Raw genomic sequence first — 22,486 nt, 5'->3', positions numbered from 1 at the left:
CGTAAGAAAATGATCCTGCCTATCACTTAATTTATAACGCCAGTAAACATTTTCCTTTGGAGTTTACGATCATTATCAAGTTTCAAGTCTTTTTCAATACAGCATCATTTTGTAAATTATGTGGGAGGTGGATGCCATGTGATTGACACCCAGTAATGTCCAATGGATGCAGGTGTAAGGGGGGCAATGTCCTTGAGCTCTCAGTCAGGCTCAACCCCAGCTCCTCCAAATATGTTTACATCTGGTTTCAACAAACCAAGATTGCGCAGGAGAAAATCCAAATCCATGGCTTCACAAATCAATCAATGGGTGATATCACAGAGGGTTGCCATTTGAACAGGAAACCTTGATTTGATGGCCCTAGCAGTCTGAGGAAACCAAAATCGGAAGTCGAATCTAATGGACGAGCAGGAGGATCTTCATGTCTCTGTCTCTGCTTTTTTCAACTAAAATCTATGTAAACTGGCTTCTTAAGGATGGAACTTTGAAATACATGGTGTGATGACCAAGGGTGGGTCAAGTTGTGAAAAACCGCAGTAATTCACCAAGATTTACTACTGAGGTTTCGAGCAGATATCGGCTGGTTGGCCAGTGACGAAGCTTAGCGTTGAGAAACTTAACTATGACCATAGCCTCAAGAGCAGTAACTGACTCTGCAGCAAAAATGTGGGGAATGTCTCTCTCTCTCTTTCTCTCTCTCTCTCTCTCTCTCTCTTTCTCTCTCTCTCTTTCTCTCTCTCTCTCTCTGAAGGGATCATTAGTGACTGATGTGACATCACAGGAAGGTCGTGCAGTCAGTCACAGGTCTGTCGACTGCCATGTTGTATACTTGACATTAATTCCACGTCATTAAAGCAGCACCTAACAGATTTGGATTACTTAGAGTGCTGTTAATGTAAACAAGGGATCTTGTGACACCATTACAGTCTCACTCCCCCGTTTGAAAGCAAAGCTCATTAAACACGAGTGTCACTCCCCACACACTCTTTGTCTTCAAAATGTGCTTACTCCTGTGAGGGGTAAGAAGGGACATTTAGAGGGAGCTGCAGTCTTGGTAGAGCATGCAGGAGGCAGCACATGATGTTTAGTTCCCGCTGAAGATATCATGTGACTTCCAGCACATCAACACCAGCATTGGCTCTTCATCAAAAAACCTTCTGGGATCTCGTTGTCTCTCCAATTTGACACATTGTCCTGGGTCTTCTACATGTATAACACATCCCCCTCAGATATTTGTTCGTCAGTTTTGCATCTGTCTCGTGTTAGGAATATCAACACTCCCACTAGCTTGCGGATTTTCTTTTCTTTCTTAGCATTTCTTCAGCTGTTTTCTCACTTTTTATGTGTGGACATTTTACCACAAAAGTGGACATTTGCAGTCTCTCAGCCCCTCTGGAAAGTTTCAGGAAAATATCCTAACTACAGTGCATATCTGAAAGAGTTTTAACTTTCTGCTTGTTCCAGGAAATGTTAGCTCGCAAACATCCGCAAAATGTTTGTCTATTAACAGATAAAAGAAAGAAAAGATGATCATATAGAACTTAGCTCTTCCTTTGTTTAATTTCTTGTTTACATGAAACACACACATGCATCCAGTTCTTCATCAAACTGAACGTGTTTTACTGTGAGCCAGCAGATGTTAACCACATTAGCATCGTTAAACGTACAAGCGACCCCAATGACTGCATCATTTAAAAAACTCTCCAGACACCAGTTCTTCAAATTACCTACTACTGAAGCTCTGATGTGGCAAAAAACTCTTCTCTTGATTCCAGATCTGCTTGAAATTTAAGATTAACAGTTGAGTCGACTGCTTAAGGAGCAGTTAGCTCCTGAGATCAGAGCCACATTACCCAACACCACAAGAGAACACAACTGGTGATAACTACGCACAGATGAGAAGATGTGGCTCATTAAAACCACATTGCCTGACACAGGAGTAACTTCCACATTGGCACTGTGCGGAAAAAAGTTAATGTTCCGGTGCTGGTTGGGACTCAAAAATGTATCAGTTTTGTGTTTCTAAAATAGTTAATACTTGTCTAAAGGTTATGTTTTCACTTGTGCCTGTTCCTACTAAACCGATTTCCACTTGGTAGAGCGATCCAACCTGGGCCCTGGAGAGAACCCATTCAATTTTGGTTGAGGGGTGGATCCAGGACGTTTTTTTTTAATCAGAGCCCTTCTTATTTCCTATATTTTTCTGCTATGAGAACGGTCATGTGTCATGTGTAAGATTGTTAAGCCTTGGCAGGGCTATGTGCTTGGCTGAGTGCCATTCTAGCTCAATATGTAAGGTCTTCTAAGTAAATAAACATGGATTTTCAAGTTCTTGAGTGCTGCTTTTTCGATTTTCTTATTCTTTTAACCTCATGATGGGTATGTTGCAATGAATTACATTGATTGCATGTTGATAAATAACATCAGCAATTGATGTTTTTCACATCTGACAAAGTTCCGCACCAATGTTCATGTCAGTGTACTTTTATTTGGTAAGATTTGGTTTCACATCATAATTTAGGTAGCCGACTAAAGTCTTTTATATATACGTACCTCCTGTCGTCATCACATACGCGTGCTGCATCTACCTAAACTTAACACTGACAAAGACAAAGAACAGAAATCATGGCTGCCTGGAAGCCACTGGCAGTAACGTGACGGATACATGTAAACGATTTGTAGTCATAAAACAGGGGCGAAAAAGACAAAATCACTTGTTCAGTCTTTAAAAGCTGTCTTTCCAGTGCTTGACAGTTCTACAGTTAGTTGGTGAGATCTTCTGTTGATAAGCTGTCGTCAGGTCTGGGGCTCATGTAATCTGCATGAGTGAGCTACAAGAACTGATGAGCAGGCAAAACAGACAATGCAGGTTATTAGGAATGCATAATACACACAAATATAACACTCACTCACACACACACAAATAAATGTCATGTTTAATAGGCTGTAATCCGGTCATTTGTAAACAATAAACAATTATCCTGTGTGGTGAACAAAATGGAGTTTAAACTAATACAAGCTAGATGGAAACATAATCTGAAAAATCCTCTTTTATCTCATTGACAGGTTTTCTTTGCTGAGAAAAAGAGAGAATTCCTGAGTCGTGAGAGAAATGTTTGAAAGCTTGACTCTACATGAACAGCCTTAGGAGAGCAGTGATGTGAATAACTTTCCCCTGAGAACACAGCTGTCTGGTTTGGACCAAGTTTACCCACGGTAGAGTCGGCAGCAGCAGTTTACATGCTGCTAATCCGAGGCCGATTTCTCTTCAATGGACAATTTTTACATCTGGAAAAAACAAGTATTGACTAAATTGCTGTAAGACAGGTTTTCTTAAAGACAGACGCACACAAAGACCTCCAGACAAACATCCTCTTGACAGTGAGGCGAGACATTGATGGAAGACTTTTCTTCACTTAGCTCTGTTCTTGAGCCTGTTTACATGCTTACTGTCACAGAAGTGACTCACTCACACCCACAGTGCTCAGTTTCCCATGACTAGAATATAATAACATGATCATTCGAGGTGTTTTCATTTGGACAGCCCGGCTCCTCAGATGTGACTGCTGGAGAGGATTTGGCAAAGAAAGGCTTCCTGATTAAATGCAGGCAAAACGTTTGAAGCTGGTAAAAATAGAGCTCCTTTTTTAGGTATTTAAAATCACCAGGGACGATTCTCCTGTGACAGAAAAAAACATCTCCTCATCTCCTATGCTGTATCCTGTGAGGCTTGTTCCCCTGCCATGGAGAACATCTGGAGCCAGTCACTCCACCGCTGGCTCGCGACTGCAGCCCCTAATGGAACATGTGAATGTGTTATAAGATTCTGCTCGAACAGCTGCTATTAGCTCAATTACATATTTGGCTGGAGAGCGGCAACGTGCTAACTCTTCATGCATTCTGGTTTAATTGTTTAAATGGATGTTAATGTAGCTCTTAGGAGCCGTGGCACAGTGTCACAAAGAAAAACAAGCAGTCACATCTAAAAAATGTGTGAAGCCGGGCTCTGAGGCCTGGATGAGGGGTTTCTCAGCAGAGGGTGGGGCGTTAAAGTGGGAACGAGGTAAATGTCAAGAATGAAAACAAGCGCCTAGCAATCCCCATTAAGAAGGAAAGGTCAAAGTTGACACATACTATTGCTGAACTCTGCTTCGTGAAAATATTTTTGTTTTTTTGGAGCACATGGCACTGCCTGCCTCTTTGGCCTGGGGCATCATTATAGCCACACACAACGAAAAAAAATACCTTAACATATGCAAATACTCGTGAGTGGGCCATACGTATCCGTAAACCTCCTGTCCTGCACAATTTCCTACAGAAACTTAAAGGCTGGTGAAGTGTTTATCTTTATAAACCAGTTAAGAGCCATTGGTAAATCACATCTGCGTTAGGGAGCGCTTGAACAAGAACCCAAATAAACATATCCTGCCTGGAGATTTAATCTAGTTTGTTCACTTAATCACTCTTCCATGTCCTGCTGGCATGACACGTGTGACCTAGGATGTTTGCAGAGAAAGCAGTGGTGGGATGTAACAAAGTACATTTACTTTGTTACCATGCTTTTGTACATTTTTCATGTATCTATACTAAAGTACAATAATTTTTGAGTACTTTTCACTTTTACTCCACTATATTAATCAGCAAATATTTGTACTTTACAATTCATCTGCGAAATGTTTTCAATGCATTGGGTTCCATGTTCACATTGTTTTTTAAATCATTTTCAAAGTATTCAGTAACGAGGGGGATTGGAATTGGTCCACTGATCAGAACGAGCAGGTAACATCGAGAATCGACTATACGTTACGCGTCCGCTGGTAGTTGCTTACTCATTCTGCTCACACGTTCATGTGCACAGTTCATACTTGAACGGTCAGGCGGGTGTTTCATGCTTATCTGATCCCACATTCTATCCCTTCTCAGTAGGAAGACTTATTGCACCTGGAGCATTCGCAGTCAACACAAACAGTCACTGTGGTTACAAATTTTCGGGCTGCAAGCGGAAGTTCATTCGCACCCTAGTGGACATGGGTAGATGACAACAAAAATGTCACAAAGACCATAGCAGGCAATGGATAAGCAAGTGTTGATAATACTTAGGGTATATTTTAAAGCAAGTACTTTGTTTTTATCAAGTAAAAACGTTCATACTTTAACTTGAAAACATTTTGTCTGTTTGATTGTACTTTTACTTCAGTAAAATGTTTGAGTACTTCCTCCACCAATGCTATACAGAGAAATAGTAGTTAGATTAGTCTATAGATGAATGTGCTTTAAACTTGTTTTTTAACATAATGAAAACCTCACAGTCAATGTCTGCACCGTAATCAAAACACATGTGATGCTAACGTTTTGTGGCTTTGTTGCCGTTTGCTTGTTTTGTTCCCATGTAACATAGAAACAGGAAAAGAGTGGTCCTGAATGAGCATGAAATCGTCAGCTGTCCTGGAGGAGACGGAGTTTGAGCGATAGCCTGGAGGGAGATTTGGTCCCCATCTGTATTCTGTTTCCAGTGGACTCGTCCAAATATTACCAACCAACAAAACCCGGCACTGAACTGGACAGAGAAGTAGTAATCATGGGAAAGTGAGCTCCTATAATCTTTTTCCTTCTCATTCAAACTGACTGTATTAGGATGATCACATCATTACTGTATTTCCTTCCATGTGTCAGGCGTCAGGCTGCATGTTTATTCTGAATTGATTTTGACCTATTTTAGAGTTTCTAGTAACATTAAGGTTTATTTAATTTTATTTATTTATTCTCAATTTTGGAAGTTCAGTCTTTGCTGGTGACATCACGGGTCATGTAAATCTGTGTCAGCAGAGTATGTATTTGGTAACAGGGAAGGTCACAAAGCTTTTGCAAAGTCTTTATACCTGCTCTAAATGGCATAGCATTGTGGAGAGGGGTGAGTTGCTTTTATCTCACACCTTTCGATAGTCTGTCTCTGACTTCATAGTGATACATAATTGGGCACATAAATTGGGATAGAATTAGATGTGTGGATTATGGGGAGAAAATGGGAAGATAAGTTCAGATCCTGCCAACTTTATCAACTCTGCTCACTAAGCCTAATGCCATGTGAAGTAGTCATGCTTATCGGATGATCTGTTTTGGAATAATCTCCGAGACACAACTCGTCGGTTTAAAGGCGGTTTGAAGCAAACAGACGCCCTTAACACACAAAGTCTAAGCCCCAAAGCTGACATGAACTGTCACAAGCAAGCTGAGTCGAACAGAAGACTGTGTTCCAGAGAAAGTGAACTGCTGAGAGAAAAGAGCTGAGGCATGGGGGAGTAGGAGGAAGAGGGGGTTTGAGGAAATAGTGAAAGTAGGAGCGAGGGCAGGGTGAGAACGGAAGAGTAAAAAAGCAGTAAACAACCCCCCCCCCCCCCCCCCCCCCCGGTTGAGGAGAGAGCGCGGCTGGATGTCCAGCTGATTCTCACAGTCACACTAAGCAGTACATCACAATGCATCCCCATCCCTGTCTCATACACCCTGCTGCAGAACATGGACATACAAACGTCAAGCTAATGATTTATAGTCAAACACCAAACCAGTGGATTCACTGTAAGTGCACGTTCTGTACACTGTGTGTCCTTAGTGAGGTAATTAAACGCACCATGCTAAAAGAAACACCACAGCTGATGTAGAAAATCGCCTCGCCTCAGTGTTGCAGTGGATTTTAAGTTTTCCTGTTGGAACATAAGCACAGATGTGCAGGGCCCTGGAAAGCACGATGATCAGAGAGGAAGGAAGGTTTAGGTTATAGAAGAAGAAAAGACACTTGATGACAGCGTGAAGAATTATGGAGGATCTTTTCTTCTAGTCTAAACAAGCTCTAGAGAAGAGCGCCATTTCTTTTCAGACACTGGCATATACTTGGCTGTTCACAGCTCTTTTTCAGGACTTCAGTAATAATGCTGTTTATTGTGTGAGGTCAGAGAAAAGCAATGAGCAACTGGGTAATACTTAAATCAATGCATCATCAGTCTTCTTGGTGTTGTCCTTTTCATCGTCGTCCAGCTTTCTCTTCCGCTCTTCTTCAAACTCACATTATTTTTATTCGTCCCCTGCACTATCCTTCCCCCTCTTTCTCCTCTATCCTTCTAAATTGCTCCTGGCATCGTACCGTTTGGGGAGGGGTGAGGGGAAAGGTTCAAGATGACAAGTCCCAGTGGGAATGTCAGAGGCACATCAGGAAACTTGTGAAATCCATCACCACCGGCTTCTCCTCCAGCTTCTCCACCACATGTAAAAATACCTCTCCCCTCTCAATACTAACATTAAGTATGGGAGACCTTGCAAACAGAGGCCCGGCACAGTGACTGCACTGTTAGCGAACAGTAAAATGGTTTATAACAGCTAGCAAAGACACTAGCTACTCGTTCTCCAAACTTCAACTGGTATAGGGTGGCCCCTGGGGACTCATTTGGGACCAGCATGCTGCCCAGTCGCTCGTATAATTGTGCTTCCGTAAACATCGAGGTCTATCAGTCACTGGGAAAACTAAAATACCCTCCCTCCTGAAAAGCACCCAAACAAAACACCAAAATAAGACATGGAGCTGGAACTCACAGTGACCCGCTGATCTCTGCAGTCCCATGGTGCCGATCGGTAGTGACACACAACGATACAGACAAAACACTAAAGCCGTTTTCAGACATGCACTCCGGAAAAAGTCTGGACAATTGACTATCATCAATCTACTGCTCTAAATCTTGACAAGAAAGTAAATATTTCCCACAATGTGAAACCTTTCCTTCAAACCACAAAGTATGAACATTTTAATGTATTAACAACTTAAACTTTATGAGATGCATTGTGCATATCCCAAGCCCATTTTTCAGACATGAAATTCAGAAAATGATCGGTCAATCGGATGCAGACTTTCTTCAGACTTCCCCTTACACATATAAAGAGCACAGCAGGAGATTCTCTGGGTCTGTTCACAACAAGAACATGTTCGGAGTGTCCTGGTGAGGGGAGGCGTCTGGGTACAGCCTGTGGGAGGTATCACTTGCTTTTGTTTACAGCACATCCACACCTGCAACTGCCCTTATCGCTAAAAGCTCTCAAATCTCGTTGATTTTCGAAGTCGACATCATCGTCGATGTCTTCTTATCATCTTGGGTTATTTGTATTGTTTTTGTTATTTCAGTTTTGTGTCCATCGCGTGTTTATAACATTATCAACATGTTGATAATATCCTGCTGTGTTCTCACATGGGCTCACTCGTACACTCTCTTGAGCTTTTACCAGGGGGCTGGTTGGAAAAGTGTCTTCAATCTCATTGTCTTTCTCAGTGGATATTTTCGTCTGCCTCTTTTTCATTCTGAGATATTTCTATTCTTTCTTTTTGCATCTGACGTGTGTTAGAGTCGTCATCAACGTGGCACCTTGTTCGTGGTGAATCTGACATTCAATATCCTGCTGTTTTGAAACATGGGCTGTCAGCAAAAACTCTGGAGAATGTCCGCACCAACCGACTTGGACATTTGCTATCTCACATACATCCCTTCTAGATAATTTCAGGAGATTGTCAGGAGTTCAATGCATGTCTGAAAGCAGTTTAAGTGTAGGATTTCAACTGTATTATCCCAAACATTTCTCTTGAAGTTCCCCTAAAGAAAAATTTAAATCAAATCCAACCACCAGGTGTGATAGTAGGGAATATCTGCATGTTCCAGCACATTTACATTTACGCTAATTGAAATATTAGAGTCAAATGGAATATTATACACATTCTTCTTTAATTCATCCTGACTTTTTTGATAGCTTTGGACGCTTTGGCTTCATGACTTGAATTTACAAGTTCTGTGGGTTTGAGGAAAGCTATACGACAGGCCTGCCAAAAGGTCTGTGGGATCAACGAGTCAAATTCGGAGAGAGCCAGGATGTTTGGTTTTAAGCAAGTGAGCCCCTGGACCTGCGCCTGATTTGAAACCCCCTCTGCTCAGTTGACTCAACAACTTTGATTGCAACTGCACACTGCTGACAAGCGAACAACGGTTAGATTTGAATTTGTCTGGACATATACGTGCAAAGTAACCAGATCCCTTAAGTGATCGTGGCTTGCAATCAAATCGGGATGGAGCTGAAAACGTGAGAAACGGACTGATTTTCAACAGATGGAATTTTGACCTGGAACTTTGGGAATCTGGAGGTTTCTCAGGTCCCTGCTGGCTGTCAGCTGGGTCTATTTCTGATCGCCTGAAGCAGGAGGGCAAAGAGAAGGGTTGTCTGAAAAATGACGAGTCAAACATGGCCTTGGAAGAATTTAGCCTAACCCCATGTGGTTCTCTGTGTGACTATGTGTGTGTGTACATGCCCATACATGTAAGTGTGTAGGCAGATGTGATTGCGCTGCTGCTGCGATCGCTCAAGGCAGAGTAGGGGGAAACCCTGTAGTTCACATTTAGAACACAGATAAAATTAAAATTTCCTTTGCTTTTCTTTCACGTCTCACCGTGGAGCAAATTAGCAGCAAGAAGCCGGCTGGTTTGTGTCTTCGTACAGTCTGCTGTTGCACTCGTGACACCCCATTTACTGAAACCTGCCCTAAAAATGCACCGCAGCACAGTGAAACAGGACCCAGCTGCTGGTGAGCTTGTGACCTGACATCTCACTGCTCGCAATGGAACAAGCAGCTCTGAAATGTGGTTTCTGGAGCAGGGGGAGGTGGTGGTGGAGGTAGAGGGGCTCAGGGAGTAAAGAGAGGGGTGACTGACACATAGATGCAGGGGCTCAGAAACCCGAGGAAAACATTAAGTTTCAGCATCTGAATTTCTCTCAACCGCACATAATCGGTTGCAGAGTTTGAATGACATCAGAGCTTTGACTTTGTCTAATGGGCTCGCTGAAAGAGCCAGGGTGTCGCTCAAAACGAAACAGCCTATCAGAGATCCTTCTTGAAGTGCAGGCTTATATAACTTAAAAAGTCTGTATTAAAATGCAATGTGTGTTAGAAGTTGTTTGAATAACATGTTCTCTTTCTCCAGTGTCTCTATTGTCTCTCAGGCATGACAGATATTACAGAGGTTGACTTATGAGCTGATGATCTTTTCCCCATTGTAAAACAGATCAAGTAAGCTTCAAATGCAATAACAACACAGCTTACATCAACAACACATGTTGAGCTTGTTGCTGAACCCTTCATCTTTGATTCTAGCAAGTATGTAAAGTAGCAGTGTTTTGAATCAACTTTATTGCAGCATATCAATTTGTGCTTGATCATTTATGGAGGGTTGCACCCACTTGTCTGGTCAGCACCAACATAACAGGTGTGAAAGGTGCTTTGGACCCATGTCCCTGGGACTGGATCAAACTGATTTGATTTGTTTAGTAATAGCTATTTTTGATAGTTTGAACTTTTGGACCAATGGCAGGAAGTTGATACAGAATTTAACATTAGAGGAAGAAAAAGGTGATCCATAAATTGCAAAGTTAAACCAAAACTAACAGGATGAAAGGTAAACAATGAAACAAAGGCACAAACCTCGGTTCAAACTATAGTCCAGACTTTCAGGTGTAAAAGTTTGTCCAAAAGCTTCCCTTCAGTGGAACTTTAAATGATTCAAGTGTAATGAGTAAGCCACATTGACAACAATGCAGCCAAGAGTCAAATAGCTTAACTTAAACTTGTTTATATCGACATAACAGTTAAGTAAATAAGACAAGCTGCATTATATGCTGTAACTAATAATTAGCTGGCTTCCACTCAATGCTAGGTTAATCACGTCTGGGTAAAAAACGACATAATTCTGAAGCATAAAGACATGAGTGTTATCTTCAAATGTATGTGGCAACAATGTAAAGCAGCATATTTTCATATTCCTTTACTGTATGTCTTACTGGCACCAGCAAACCTTATTCAAAGGTCAGATTTACCACTTGGAACTGACTGAAGCGCCTTCAGGAGAAAGTCTTATAACCATTAATGCTGCCAGCTTCGATTTGGATTTGTTCATAAGAGATGTGAGGGGATAATTGTTCAGTAATTTCTGAATGGTATGCTCTTTAACTACAAACACTGGGAGAAATCAAAAGAGACGAAATCAGACTTCAATTCAAATCACTTCCAGTCACGCTAACCTTAGTCTCTGGTTAACTGAGCTGGTACAGTGCCCATGTTTGCCTGAGTTTCTCTCATATAAAACACCTCCAGAATGGAAACAAAGAGAGGGTTACAGAGGGAAAATAGTGAGTGGGGGTCAAAAGATGAAAATGAGAAGGGATACTAAGAAGAAGAAACAGAAGGAAAAGGAAAACAAATAAAACCTTTCAGGCCTGAGCCTGCACTTCTCCTCACTCTCACCTTATCAGCGTCTTGACTGCACGTTTATTTTACAAATTATTCTGGGATGTAGAAAGAGGTCGGAACTTGGAGATCTGGCATTCATTTACATTCTTACTGGTTTGCAGCTTTCCTGCTCTCTCTCTTTTTCCTTTAAAAGACAGGGAAAGATGGAATTTCGAGGGGCCCAAAAAGAAACAGAACAAGACTCGATCAAGCAACAAAAACCCGGAGTGAGCGTCCCAAAGGGATTCATATGGCTGCCGTGCGGTTGTAATGTCTTTGTCCGCCCATCTCCTCCGATTACCATCATGTCTCAAGAGGGCTCCATGAGGATAGAATCTGTGTGTGTGCATGTGGGTAAGCAAATATGTATATGAGTTGTTTGCAAATGTATAATCCCATTGCAATATATAAGTTTTATATTCTAACATAAATGTGAATATACAAAATGCTTGTGAAATATACTGGGTAAAGTTGTGGGTACATTTATGTTGGATTAAGTTAAATCTTTAAATAGTTTTTGAAGTCCCGTGGTGGCTGCACAAGCGGTTCACAGAGCAGTGACACTTTACTTTGAAATTGAAATAAAAAACATGCTGGTTTATTACATCACCGTAGACACAGAGCAATGTTAGAGCTTTAGAGTTGTGTGGACCCCTGACAACAATTAACTCTTTACTTTCAGGTCTGTTTTATACATAAATATAAAACAACAGTACACAGAACCCCAAATTGGAGAATCAGGTGTTGTTTTTGTCGTTAACCCACCCGTTGTCATGATCGACCATGTCACTAATGCTGATGAGCCCTAGCTTCCATTGCCACAGAGAATCGGTCGCCTGTATGAATCATGAACAGATCGCGTGTCCAAATTGCACAAGATTTGACACTGCAGTTTATTGGGCCACTAACATTACACAAGCCAAGTGTGAAGCTGTAAACAAGAGTAGTTCTTGAGGTAGGACAGCCATACACAGAAAGACAAACCGAGATATCTGGAATTAGCATTTACATTGATGATTAGTGCAGCTTTAAAGCTGAATATTTTGGTCAATTTTATTAGTAGTATATAAAGATAGTTAAGAATACCTGACTAATTAAACAAATTGGTATCTATCATAACAGAAAATTATTTCAATGTAAATTCTGACAAACTCAAAGTAGTTTGTTTGTTTGTTTGTTTGATTGACATTTTAAATATATGGTTCCTGATTTATTTAAAATAAGGCATGTTAAGGGGACTGATATCAATGAGTGTGTGTAATTTGGTTCAACTTAAGAAGACTGTTGAGCCCTGACCAAGTTATGCGCTCTACTGAGAGCCATTTGAACTGTTTGAAGATAAGGATTTGTTTTATGGTGGAGCAGTTCTCTTCCATGTGGGGAGATGTGTGTATTTGCATGTACATGAAAGAGTATGTCTCGTCTCTAACTGGTAGACACATGACCAGATGCCCCCAGGGACACAGTAGGGTTGTGAGTTAGAATGAGAATGAACACATCATCCTGAGGGTTGAGCTAGATGGTGGGTCAACACTAAACCAAGAAAGTTTCTCAATCTGGATCTCATTAGTCCTGTACAGTTTGCCAGTGCCGGAGTGAACACATCCAGACAGCAGCCACACTCACCCAACACAGCTTCAGCGCTGAGACACAGCCAAGCCAAAAGAAATAGCCTGGCTCACCAATAGAGTGCTCAGTGACCCGATCCACCCCTACACTGGAGGATGGAAACCACTGGATGAAAACTGCAGACGGGTGTCAGATGTCTGCCTTCCGCAAACTGTGAAAACACACAGAAAACAGATGTACGTGCATAGGTATACTTCCATGCATGCAATGAACACACACACACACACACACACACACGCACACAGACCACTGGCTTCTCTTTGTCCAAGGTGTTATCTGCTGTTATCACTGTAATTGGAGAAATTCGGGTCATTTCCTGCAAGAATCAAGCTTAATTGCGGAGGTTCATTGCTCCTCGCTGCATCTCCCAGCAACCGCTCAGCTGTCGTCAGAAGAAGACCAGTACCCCTCTTCCACAACCCCCCTCCCTCCTCTAACTTTCCCTATGAACTCATTCCTCGGCTCATCCAGCCTTCTGAAGCCACTGTGCCTTGCCAGCACTTCAAAAGAACGCCGATCCTCCTAAATCGCCCTTCAGCGGACCGCAAACCGCAGCAAGACCGCAGGAAAATCCAAACAAACAATGCACTGATGAGTGGGCTGGACTGTCTTAGGTCATGCAACACAACCCCCTGAGCCCATGGAGTGATTGGATACTGGAAACTAAACATCGCGCTTCAGTGAAGCTGTATGGAAATGTGGCTAGCGGAGCATGGGGTTAAAGAGGAGTCTGCTGTGTGACAGGAAAAATAGGCACAAAGAAAGAGAAAGAGACAGAAATGCTAACAGTGAGGAATGTTTTCTTATCGTCACAGAGCTGGTCTGGCTAGTCTTGATTTTGAGGACTTATCAGTGGATTACAACTGAGGACTGAGTGCTGATAGATTGCAGGAGGGTCCAGGGGTGTGATAGCCTTAGAAAGACCCCTGCCTGAAGTGTTTAGGTGATGAGTAAGAAGACAGGAAATGACGACAGGAAAAAAGTATTTTAAAATGCCATATTAATATCCCTTTGCCTTGTAGGTAATATAAACCGCAACCCTCATGAATGTCTGACAGGCAAAAGCTGTGAAATGATATCTTGGGTATTTTAAAGCTTTATGCACAGAGGGGAAGTGCGGGTCGGGTTTTGTTATGTCAAAAATTCTCCTTCAAAACTGCACCATTAAGATTCTATGTTTCCGGCTCTCAAACTGTAGGTGGTCCTGATTTCCCAGACTATCTGATGGCAGTGTGCACCTACTTTTGACAACCATGTCCTCTGCAGACAGGCCTGAAAGAAATCAAGGGCATGACAATATTAATGCTACGGCTAAAACCTTGTTGCCACCATCACTGCCAGCTTACATAAGCCACCATAACATCACTACTCTGGTAGAGTCAAATCGCCAGAGCAGCTGTGGTCGTCCAAATATACAGTAAAACCCTCATGCACCACAAACAGGTCCTGTTGGTCCCATAACTGGTTCATCAAGGTCAACATTGAATCCACACCTAAGAAGAGCTGGCTCAGCAGTCAGCATCACAGCAGTGTGTGCATGTGTGTAGCCAAAAAACATATGTTAAGAATACCAGAGAGGGATATCCATGCAAGTGTAGTTACACCATCATATAAAACACAGAATGGCATGATGAACATGAGTAAACTGGGAGTGAAGATTTAAAAAAAAGGAAGAGTAACAAGGAAGCAGACACAGACCAGACTGAGTAACCCTCAAAAGATCAAGACAAGATGAAAGAGGACTGGTTTTCCTTCCAGTGCAGGTTAGTGTGAGTCCTGTGAGTCTGTTAGACTACTCATCCTCACTGTCAAAGTCCAGTTTCTCTCCCAGGCTTTGATGTGAGACCTCTGTGCTCACCCCGACAGGATATTACACTTTAATGATCTCCTGAAAGGGCTCATCTCCTACGCGCAGCGGTACAGACTGCGGGGAGTGTGGGTAAAGCATGTCACATTTACACGCACAGGACGTACACATCATACCCATTTCCCACCGAGGGAGTTCAAGGGACGGATTCTGAGCCGGTCTCTAACCAGTTCTTTGTTTTTCAACAGCCAAAGATCTAAAACAATTTGAAGCTGGCCCCAACACTTTGCTCATCTAGAAGAGAGAACTACTTACAGCAGGGGGGCAGGATTATGGTGACCAACAAGACCAATGTCCAACTCAGAGGTTGCATAATAGTCGTGACAGGCAGAAACAAAGATGTTTGGAAATAATGACTTAAGGCCAATTTATGCTTTTGCGTATTTTGTAAAACGGATAGATAAGACCGCCCTATCCGTCGTGGAACGCCCTCTCCGAGCGTGTCGGAGAGCTTTACGTACACGTCTGATTTTTCTGACTCTCCGTCTTCATGTTGGAGACCCGACGGACAGCTCTTGGCTGTGATTGGTCCGCGAACGACATAATTTCCGTACGACATCATTTCTGTTCGACGTCATTTCCGGCCTCAAACGTCCTGCTTGACAGCTAACCCAAACACAACTATGATTCTACGATTAATGTGACGTGTGTGTTAATCCAGCGGAGTTGTCCGGCTGACGGTGGCTCGTTCGAGCACTGACTGCATGTGTGCACGGTCACAGACGGTTATAACGAGCTTTCAAAACGGCGCTAGCAGGCTAGGCTAGCCACCATGCTAACTGCGGTGGTAACAGTGCAAGAACCCGCCGTCACGACTTTAATTCCACTTCTATCATGACACTGTTTCTATAATACCGTCAGGCTAGAAGCAAACACTGGATAGTAGTTGTTAGTGCCGGGAGTCCCTGCTGACTGTGTGTGGAAGCTGGGGGGGAGCTAGGTCCGGGTAGCTTCTAGCTACATGTAGCCTCAAGCAGATTCAAGTTGTGGAATCAGCAACACAGTTCGGAAACAAGACCTAGGAACCGCTGCGCTAAGAAACGATTACATCAGCATCTTGACCCGCTGGGTGTCACTTTATTTAGTTCTGTTAGTTGCCATGGTTCAGTGTGTGGGGACGAGCCGATAGATATAAACAGACACACGTGGACTTCTTCTTCCCAAATGGGGTAGGCTTCTCTGAGCTCGTCTTCCGTTGCGCCACCTATGGGTTTGGCGGTGAATTTTTTTCGACGTACAGTGGTCGGATTAGTAAAAATCAAAAAGACCATTGCCCCCTGTGGAGCCCTCTCCGAGAAACGGAGAACGTAGAAGTATATAAGAGCCTTCAGACACTCGCAACCACTTACTGGTAGTAGTATTGATGTAGCGACAAAAACACACAAACACACGCACTTGTGCCGCTGTAACACACATTCCTATAGTTGCACACTAGAGATGCACGAATCGAATCTGCAGACATCCTAATCCAAATGTATGCTTGACTCATCAGCCCAGTTTATGCAATCCGTGCATCAATAGTGCTCAAACATACAATAACGAATGGACACAATACTTTGAATAGCACTGCAGCCTCCTGGCTTCCCAGTGGCGTTAGTAGGCTGTAGCAGTACCTTTGTGAAGGGGGACGTTCATGTTTTTACTTCAGCCAACAGCTTGGACTGATCCCGTTTCAATACCAAGCGCACTGTCCTTTTTTTCATGAGTCGGCTCGGGTATTGTGGCCGGTGTGTCAACAGCCGCACTTAACCGACATTATCAGGGCCCTAAAAAGCAGCCACTTGACCCTGTCAGGCACAAACACGACTTTTTGACGAGGAACATGCAATGATGACGGAGTAAAATATAGAAGAGGTGGGTGGACAAAGCAGAAAGATCAACAGACATAAATTGTACACAATGGAGCAACAGGATTCTACACCTTTACTAGGTAATCCCACAACAAACAGGTTTAGCTGAAAGAAGCCTTTGTTTGTTAGTCACACACTGCGGTGTAACATATCAGAGGATCAGCCGGACAAAGAGCAGGATTTCCAACCGTCACAAAACTGCGGGTAAGGAAATTTGTTTGAAAGAACGACATACCAGGGAAGTGGAGGAATATCACAGCTAAAGCAAAACAGTTGCAGACACGTTCAAGGGTTAGTGAGTTGGTGCCTCACTGTTCCATGCAGTATCAAATGTGCACAGGATGAACATGCATGACAGCATGTGCATCATACAGAGCAATTCACGTTTTATGTGAGGCTTATGCAGCATCCCTCTCACCTCTCCTCTGCTCTGTTTTGTCCTGATAAACCTCCTGCTGGCCCTGCAAGGGAGGTTTGCAGGTGAGCCGCGGAAGCATGTCGCAGCACGCTACAATCTCCCTGACAGGCTCTGAGAACTGGAATGCCGTCATTTGAACATAAACCATGTGAATCAGATTCACTCAACTTCCCCGCCTGCATAAGTAGGGGGTTGTGATCGGATAATCGTGGGAGCAATAAATCTAGATCTTAACAAATCAGTAACACGGAAAATTGATACTGAGCCCTTTCTTTTTAAACTGGTTCTTCCAGCAAAATGGCAGCAAAGTTTTCGTGATCTTATGTTTTTGTGTTGAAATGCAGTGTTTATGAAGGTCACATGGGAATTTATGAAGGCTTGATTGTATCAGGGAGATTCAGTTTTTATCACCCATTTGTGTTCACCTGTAGTTGGATGTAACAAGGTATATTTAATTAGTTACTGTAATTCAGTAAAATTTTAACAAGAAACATCTGTACTTTCTATTCTACTACATTTTTTTCAATGTATTGCGTAACATGATCACAATGTTTTTATATTTTATGGGTTAGGGTCAGAAACGAGAGGGGAATCGGTCCAATGATCCAATCAGAGCGTGAAGGTGAAGTTAATACCCCGATTTCTGCAGTGAAAGCAACGTGTGCCGATGTGTGTACGATGAAACGTTTATAATGGAAGAATTTCAACTTGAATGATGTAGTTTACTGTTGCATTAGGGAAGAGGCAGTGCCTGGATTTACTTCTAGTCAAGGTGGTACTTTTACAATTACTTGAGTTCCCTTTTGTTTATTCTATTCATAAGTGAAAAGTACTTCCTCTACCACTGGTGTTAACAGACAGTAGTTCAGTAACATAATGCTCCCAGCTACAACTGCTGTGGTTGAGGGATCAGAGCCACTGATCACTCTGATGAGCATCACCGACATCTTAACGTGATGATCGCTCCTGTTCCTCACAGAGTACAGATTTGAAAAATGGTAAACATTTTGGCTGTATCTGTTTTTGCATAAAGGTCTGCTAGAGAGAGAGAGAGAGAGAGAGAGAGAGAGAGAGAGAGAGAGAGAGAGAGAGAGAGAGAGAGAGAGAGAGAGAGAGAGAGAGAGAGAGAGAGAGAGAGAGAGAGAGAGAGAGAGAGAGAGAGAGAGAGAGAGAGAGAGAGAGAGAGAGAGTTTGCATAGACCAACCCCCTTAAGCTGTTGCATGTTTCAACTAAGGTCTCCCTTCACTCTCTCTGCCTTAGTTTTGACTGTAAGTCACTCGGGGCTCGTGTTTGGATTCACCTCACTGAAAAGCAAATCAAGTGCAGGAAAGGGGCAATGCTGTGACCATTTTAAGGTAATTTCATCATGTCAAATGCAATATATTATTAGATAAGTTTATCATTGGCTATGTTTGTTTTTTTCATGCGGTGTAAATTGTGTCGTGTTTATACATGACAGAATGTCAGGAGGAAAATAACAATTTGCTTTAGAGATTTATGATGATTTATGTTTATATGTATCTTTATGAAATAATTTACACCAAAGGAAAGGAAAGGATGCTAAGACTTTTCCACAAAATTTGAAAGGATTTTCATATCATAAAATAAGCATGAGGCCAAATTCACTGACATGATATATATTGTTTATGTTCAAAATTTAAGTCAATATTTTCTAAACTAAAATGGTGTCTATATTATGATGCATGCAATTATGACTTACTGTGCCTAATCTCTGGATCACATCCCATCAAGACTAATTTGACATTGAAACACTTATTCATGATCTCCATCCATATTCATGATCTCCAGTGTGTTATACTTCTTCAACACTCTGCATTCTTGTTTGTGCCAACATGGACCAGTTACATCCCAAATTCTTTTGCAACAGACTGAACAGGTTAAAGTCTCCGGACCCTTTGTTAAATGTTAACATATGACTCAAGAAGCAGGAAAAAACATTCCCTTACGCGACAGAGACTCAGAGGAATGCAACCCTAATCACCCTGATTGTTTTCAACATAAAAGCTACAATAATTCAACCGCAACCTTTCAGCGTATTTATGATCATGGTTTACAAATGCCATAAACTCAAGACGTGCTGTTTCTTTCCTCAATTGTGTGTGGTGTGGGACATTTCAAACGCACCTCATCTGTACTGTGAAAGTTGAATGGAGGGAAAATTCTCTGCATGTGTACCAAATTAATTGCATTGTTAAGATTGGTTAATGCACTGACTGGCATACATTTCAAACACAACTGGAAAGTCTAAATGTTTGTTTTACTTTAAAATGATTCTGTGTCCGTTTGCCGTTACGACACTATGCTCTGCAACCACAACTGTCAATAATCAGTGGGTCTCATCGGTTTGAGAGGACGACATATGGTCATGCCCGCAGTTTGAGTTTCATATCATCACAAGTATCACATACTATACTCAAATTCAAGCTGTTTAGCCAAAGTCAAGATTAATTTCCGCACAAAGGCACAACGGCCTATGACATCTGAATATAAATATGTACAATCAGCCCATTGAGCAACAATAAACTTTACTGTATATATCAGGAGCCGTGTTCGTTTTCAGTTATCACATCACAAGTTGATGCTTTGATGTGCAGTGAAACTGTGAATAATACATTTTGGCTCATGAATTGGCTAAACGGTTTGAGTGTCAGTGTAATGTAACTTAGTCTTGTTAAATTGCATGAATGTTCACTCATTTTAACTCAAGTCTGTGATGTTTTCAAGTTGCTCTGTAATGATTTGGATTTTCGTGTGTCTTTGCAGAGTCTGGACCCTCTGACCAGGACTAACAGAGCTCAACAGCACCGTCCTTTGGCAGAAAGGAGAACAACTAGTGATTCTTGGTGGATTACTCTCTATCCTCATGTAACACCTCCATCTGTTGAAAGGGGTCAAGCATTTTATTCTGTATCTTTTTTCGTTTTGTTTTCTCTGGACTAATTCTTCACAGCCCTCGCTGCCAATAGCATGTTAACGAAAATGACTTCATAGCCACTGACTGCAGGCTGAATAGAAGAAAAGCAACATAAAGCATGGAGGCTTTGAGTGCTGCTCATGCAGCGACTTCGCCCTCGACATCCACATTCCCCACCTCCCCCGCTCCCTCCTCTCCTGGCTACCTGCAGTTCTTCTGGGAGTACCAGGACATCTCTGTAATTGTGGAACATTACAACTACACTGGCAAGCTGCAGAAAGACCGCTACCGGGAGGGGCTCAAACCTGAGGGCATCGCGTTCCTGGTGGTGTGTCTTCTCATTGTCTTGGAGAATGCCGTGGTTCTCATCGCCATTTGGAGGAACAAGAAGTTCCACGTGCCGATGTATTACCTGCTGGGTAACCTGACTCTGTCCGATCTTTTGGCTGGGATAACTTACATGGCCAACATTATCATGTCTGGACGTAATACTTTGAACCTAACACCATTACTATGGTTTGTCCGGGAAGGAGGGGTGTTCATCACTCTGGCTGCCTCCATCATTAGTCTCCTGGCCATTGCAATTGAACGCCACGTTACTATGGTGACAATGAGGCCATACCATGGAGCCAAGCGGGGACGAATGTTGGCATTGATTGGTGCAAGTTGGGCCCTCGCAGGCTTTTTGGGGGTCCTGCCGATTCTGGGATGGAACTGCATGCACAGACTGGACCAGTGTTCTACAGTGCTGCCACTTTACGCCAAGAGCTACATCCTCTGCTGCGTATCTGTGTTCAGTGCAGTGCTCCTGGCCATTGTGGTCCTTTATGTCAGAGTATTCCGCATTGTCCGTACCAACACACAGCGCCAGCGGCTGGGCATATCAGCCAGCATACGGAAAGGCTTGGCAAGGAAGTCAGAGAAGTACATTGCCCTCCTCAAGACAGTCACAATTGTGTTGGGCGTCTTCATCGCCTGTTGGCTTCCCCTCTTTCTCCTCCTCCTTATGGACTTTTTCTGTCCAACTCACAGTTGCCGCCTGCTCTACAAGGCTGACTACTTCCTGGGAGTAGCCATGGTCAACTCGCTTCTCAACCCCATCATCTACACGCTAACCAGCAAGGACATGAGGCGAGCCATTTTGAGACTGCTCTGTCGGCCGTGTCTGATGACCAGAGACGGCCAAGTGAAGAAGATCGGGATGCCGTTCCTGGAGTGCAGCTTCAGTAAGACTGAGGTGGCCTCCCAGAAGTTAGAGGTGGGACAAGAGACGACTATGTCTTCTGGGAATGTCATCACCTCCCCATCTCCAATTAAAGCTCTTTACCCCAAACTATTCAAATCATAAGAACATAGACTGAAGGGTTGAGTCCATACATGTGTGAATAGGTTTTTCCACTAAAAAGAGGACATGTAGCACTTGTCTGTTCCTTAGAGGAAGCATTTCTTGTTATTCTCAATTTTGGAGTAGACCAGAAACAGATGTGATGGAGGCATGAGTGGTGCAGTTACCACAGTCACATTCTTCATTGTGAACTGATCAGACAACAGAAGGCCATGAAAATGCATTTCTGTAAATAAAAGGCTCTCGTGACCAAAAAAGTATGAACATTTTCACCAAGACCACTGGGTCAGTGGTGAACGAGTGGGATTGCCTCTGCTTTTGTTTCCACATCAAAGTGCCTTAAATTCATCACAGACTCTGTGGTTTGCTGAGCTGCAGCACCTCTATATGTCATGAAAGCCAAGTAAAGGTTGTCAGATTACAGGAAAGACAGAGAGCGATACTCTCACAAAGATGGCTCAAGATAAAATCCCCCCCTGTGGTGGTTAACCTCTGCTGGGGTTGATTTTTGAAATGTCAGTGTGTCAGGAAAAATGTCTACAGTAGATAAAACTACTAAAGGTCATCATAGCCTGTAGCGTGATTGACTGACAGATATATCAGTTACATTACATTACACATTACACTGACTCTGACTGAAAACAAATAATCTGCAATCACCTGTAAAATTATTTTTAAACCGCAGCTATATTAAATAATAAAGGTGTTAACCATCATAATCAAGATGCATCAGGAGCACTTTTAAGCCAAATAATAGATCAGGGCAGATAACTTTCATTCACTATTTTTCATGCTCACCAAATATTTCCACTTGTAGTTCAAGTTACAGAATGTTTCTTTTGTGTGACTTTGACATCAGTCTTTTTAATACAGATGTTTTCGTCTTGGTCTTTCCAGACCTTAACTGATGAATGATCTGTTTGCTTTTTTTGTACAGTAATTCATGTAGTGAAGTTTTTGTATTGCTGAAATCTTTTTATATCATCTATGTTGTAAATTATCTCTATTCTATTCTATCTATTTTGTAACAAGAAGGCCAAACTTTAGCTTTCTTTTCATAAAAGAAATAAAAATGTTTTCTTAAAATATTCCAAAGAGTTTTTGCTTTATTGTCTTTGTGTGTGCACACTGAAACT

At 42.4% G+C, this 22,486-nt stretch overlaps 1 protein-coding gene across 1 annotated transcript; it reads left to right on the top strand.

Moving 5' to 3' along the window:
* Positions 1–20,123: 20,123 nt before the first annotated feature.
* Positions 20,124–21,353, top strand: s1pr5b (sphingosine-1-phosphate receptor 5b). The gene has a single exon (XM_061094889.1). It carries the CDS (start codon positions 20,124–20,126, stop codon positions 21,351–21,353), a length of 1,230 nt encoding a protein of 409 aa, XP_060950872.1.
* The last annotated feature ends 1,133 nt before the right edge of the window (positions 21,354–22,486 follow it).

This window comes from Limanda limanda, chromosome 2 (genome assembly GCF_963576545.1).
Source record: "Limanda limanda chromosome 2, fLimLim1.1, whole genome shotgun sequence".
In the NCBI taxonomy this organism is placed as follows: Eukaryota; Metazoa; Chordata; class Actinopteri; order Pleuronectiformes; family Pleuronectidae; genus Limanda; species Limanda limanda.
The sequence above is the reverse complement of the archived record's forward strand: the minus strand, read 5'-3'. Positions and strand labels throughout refer to the sequence as shown.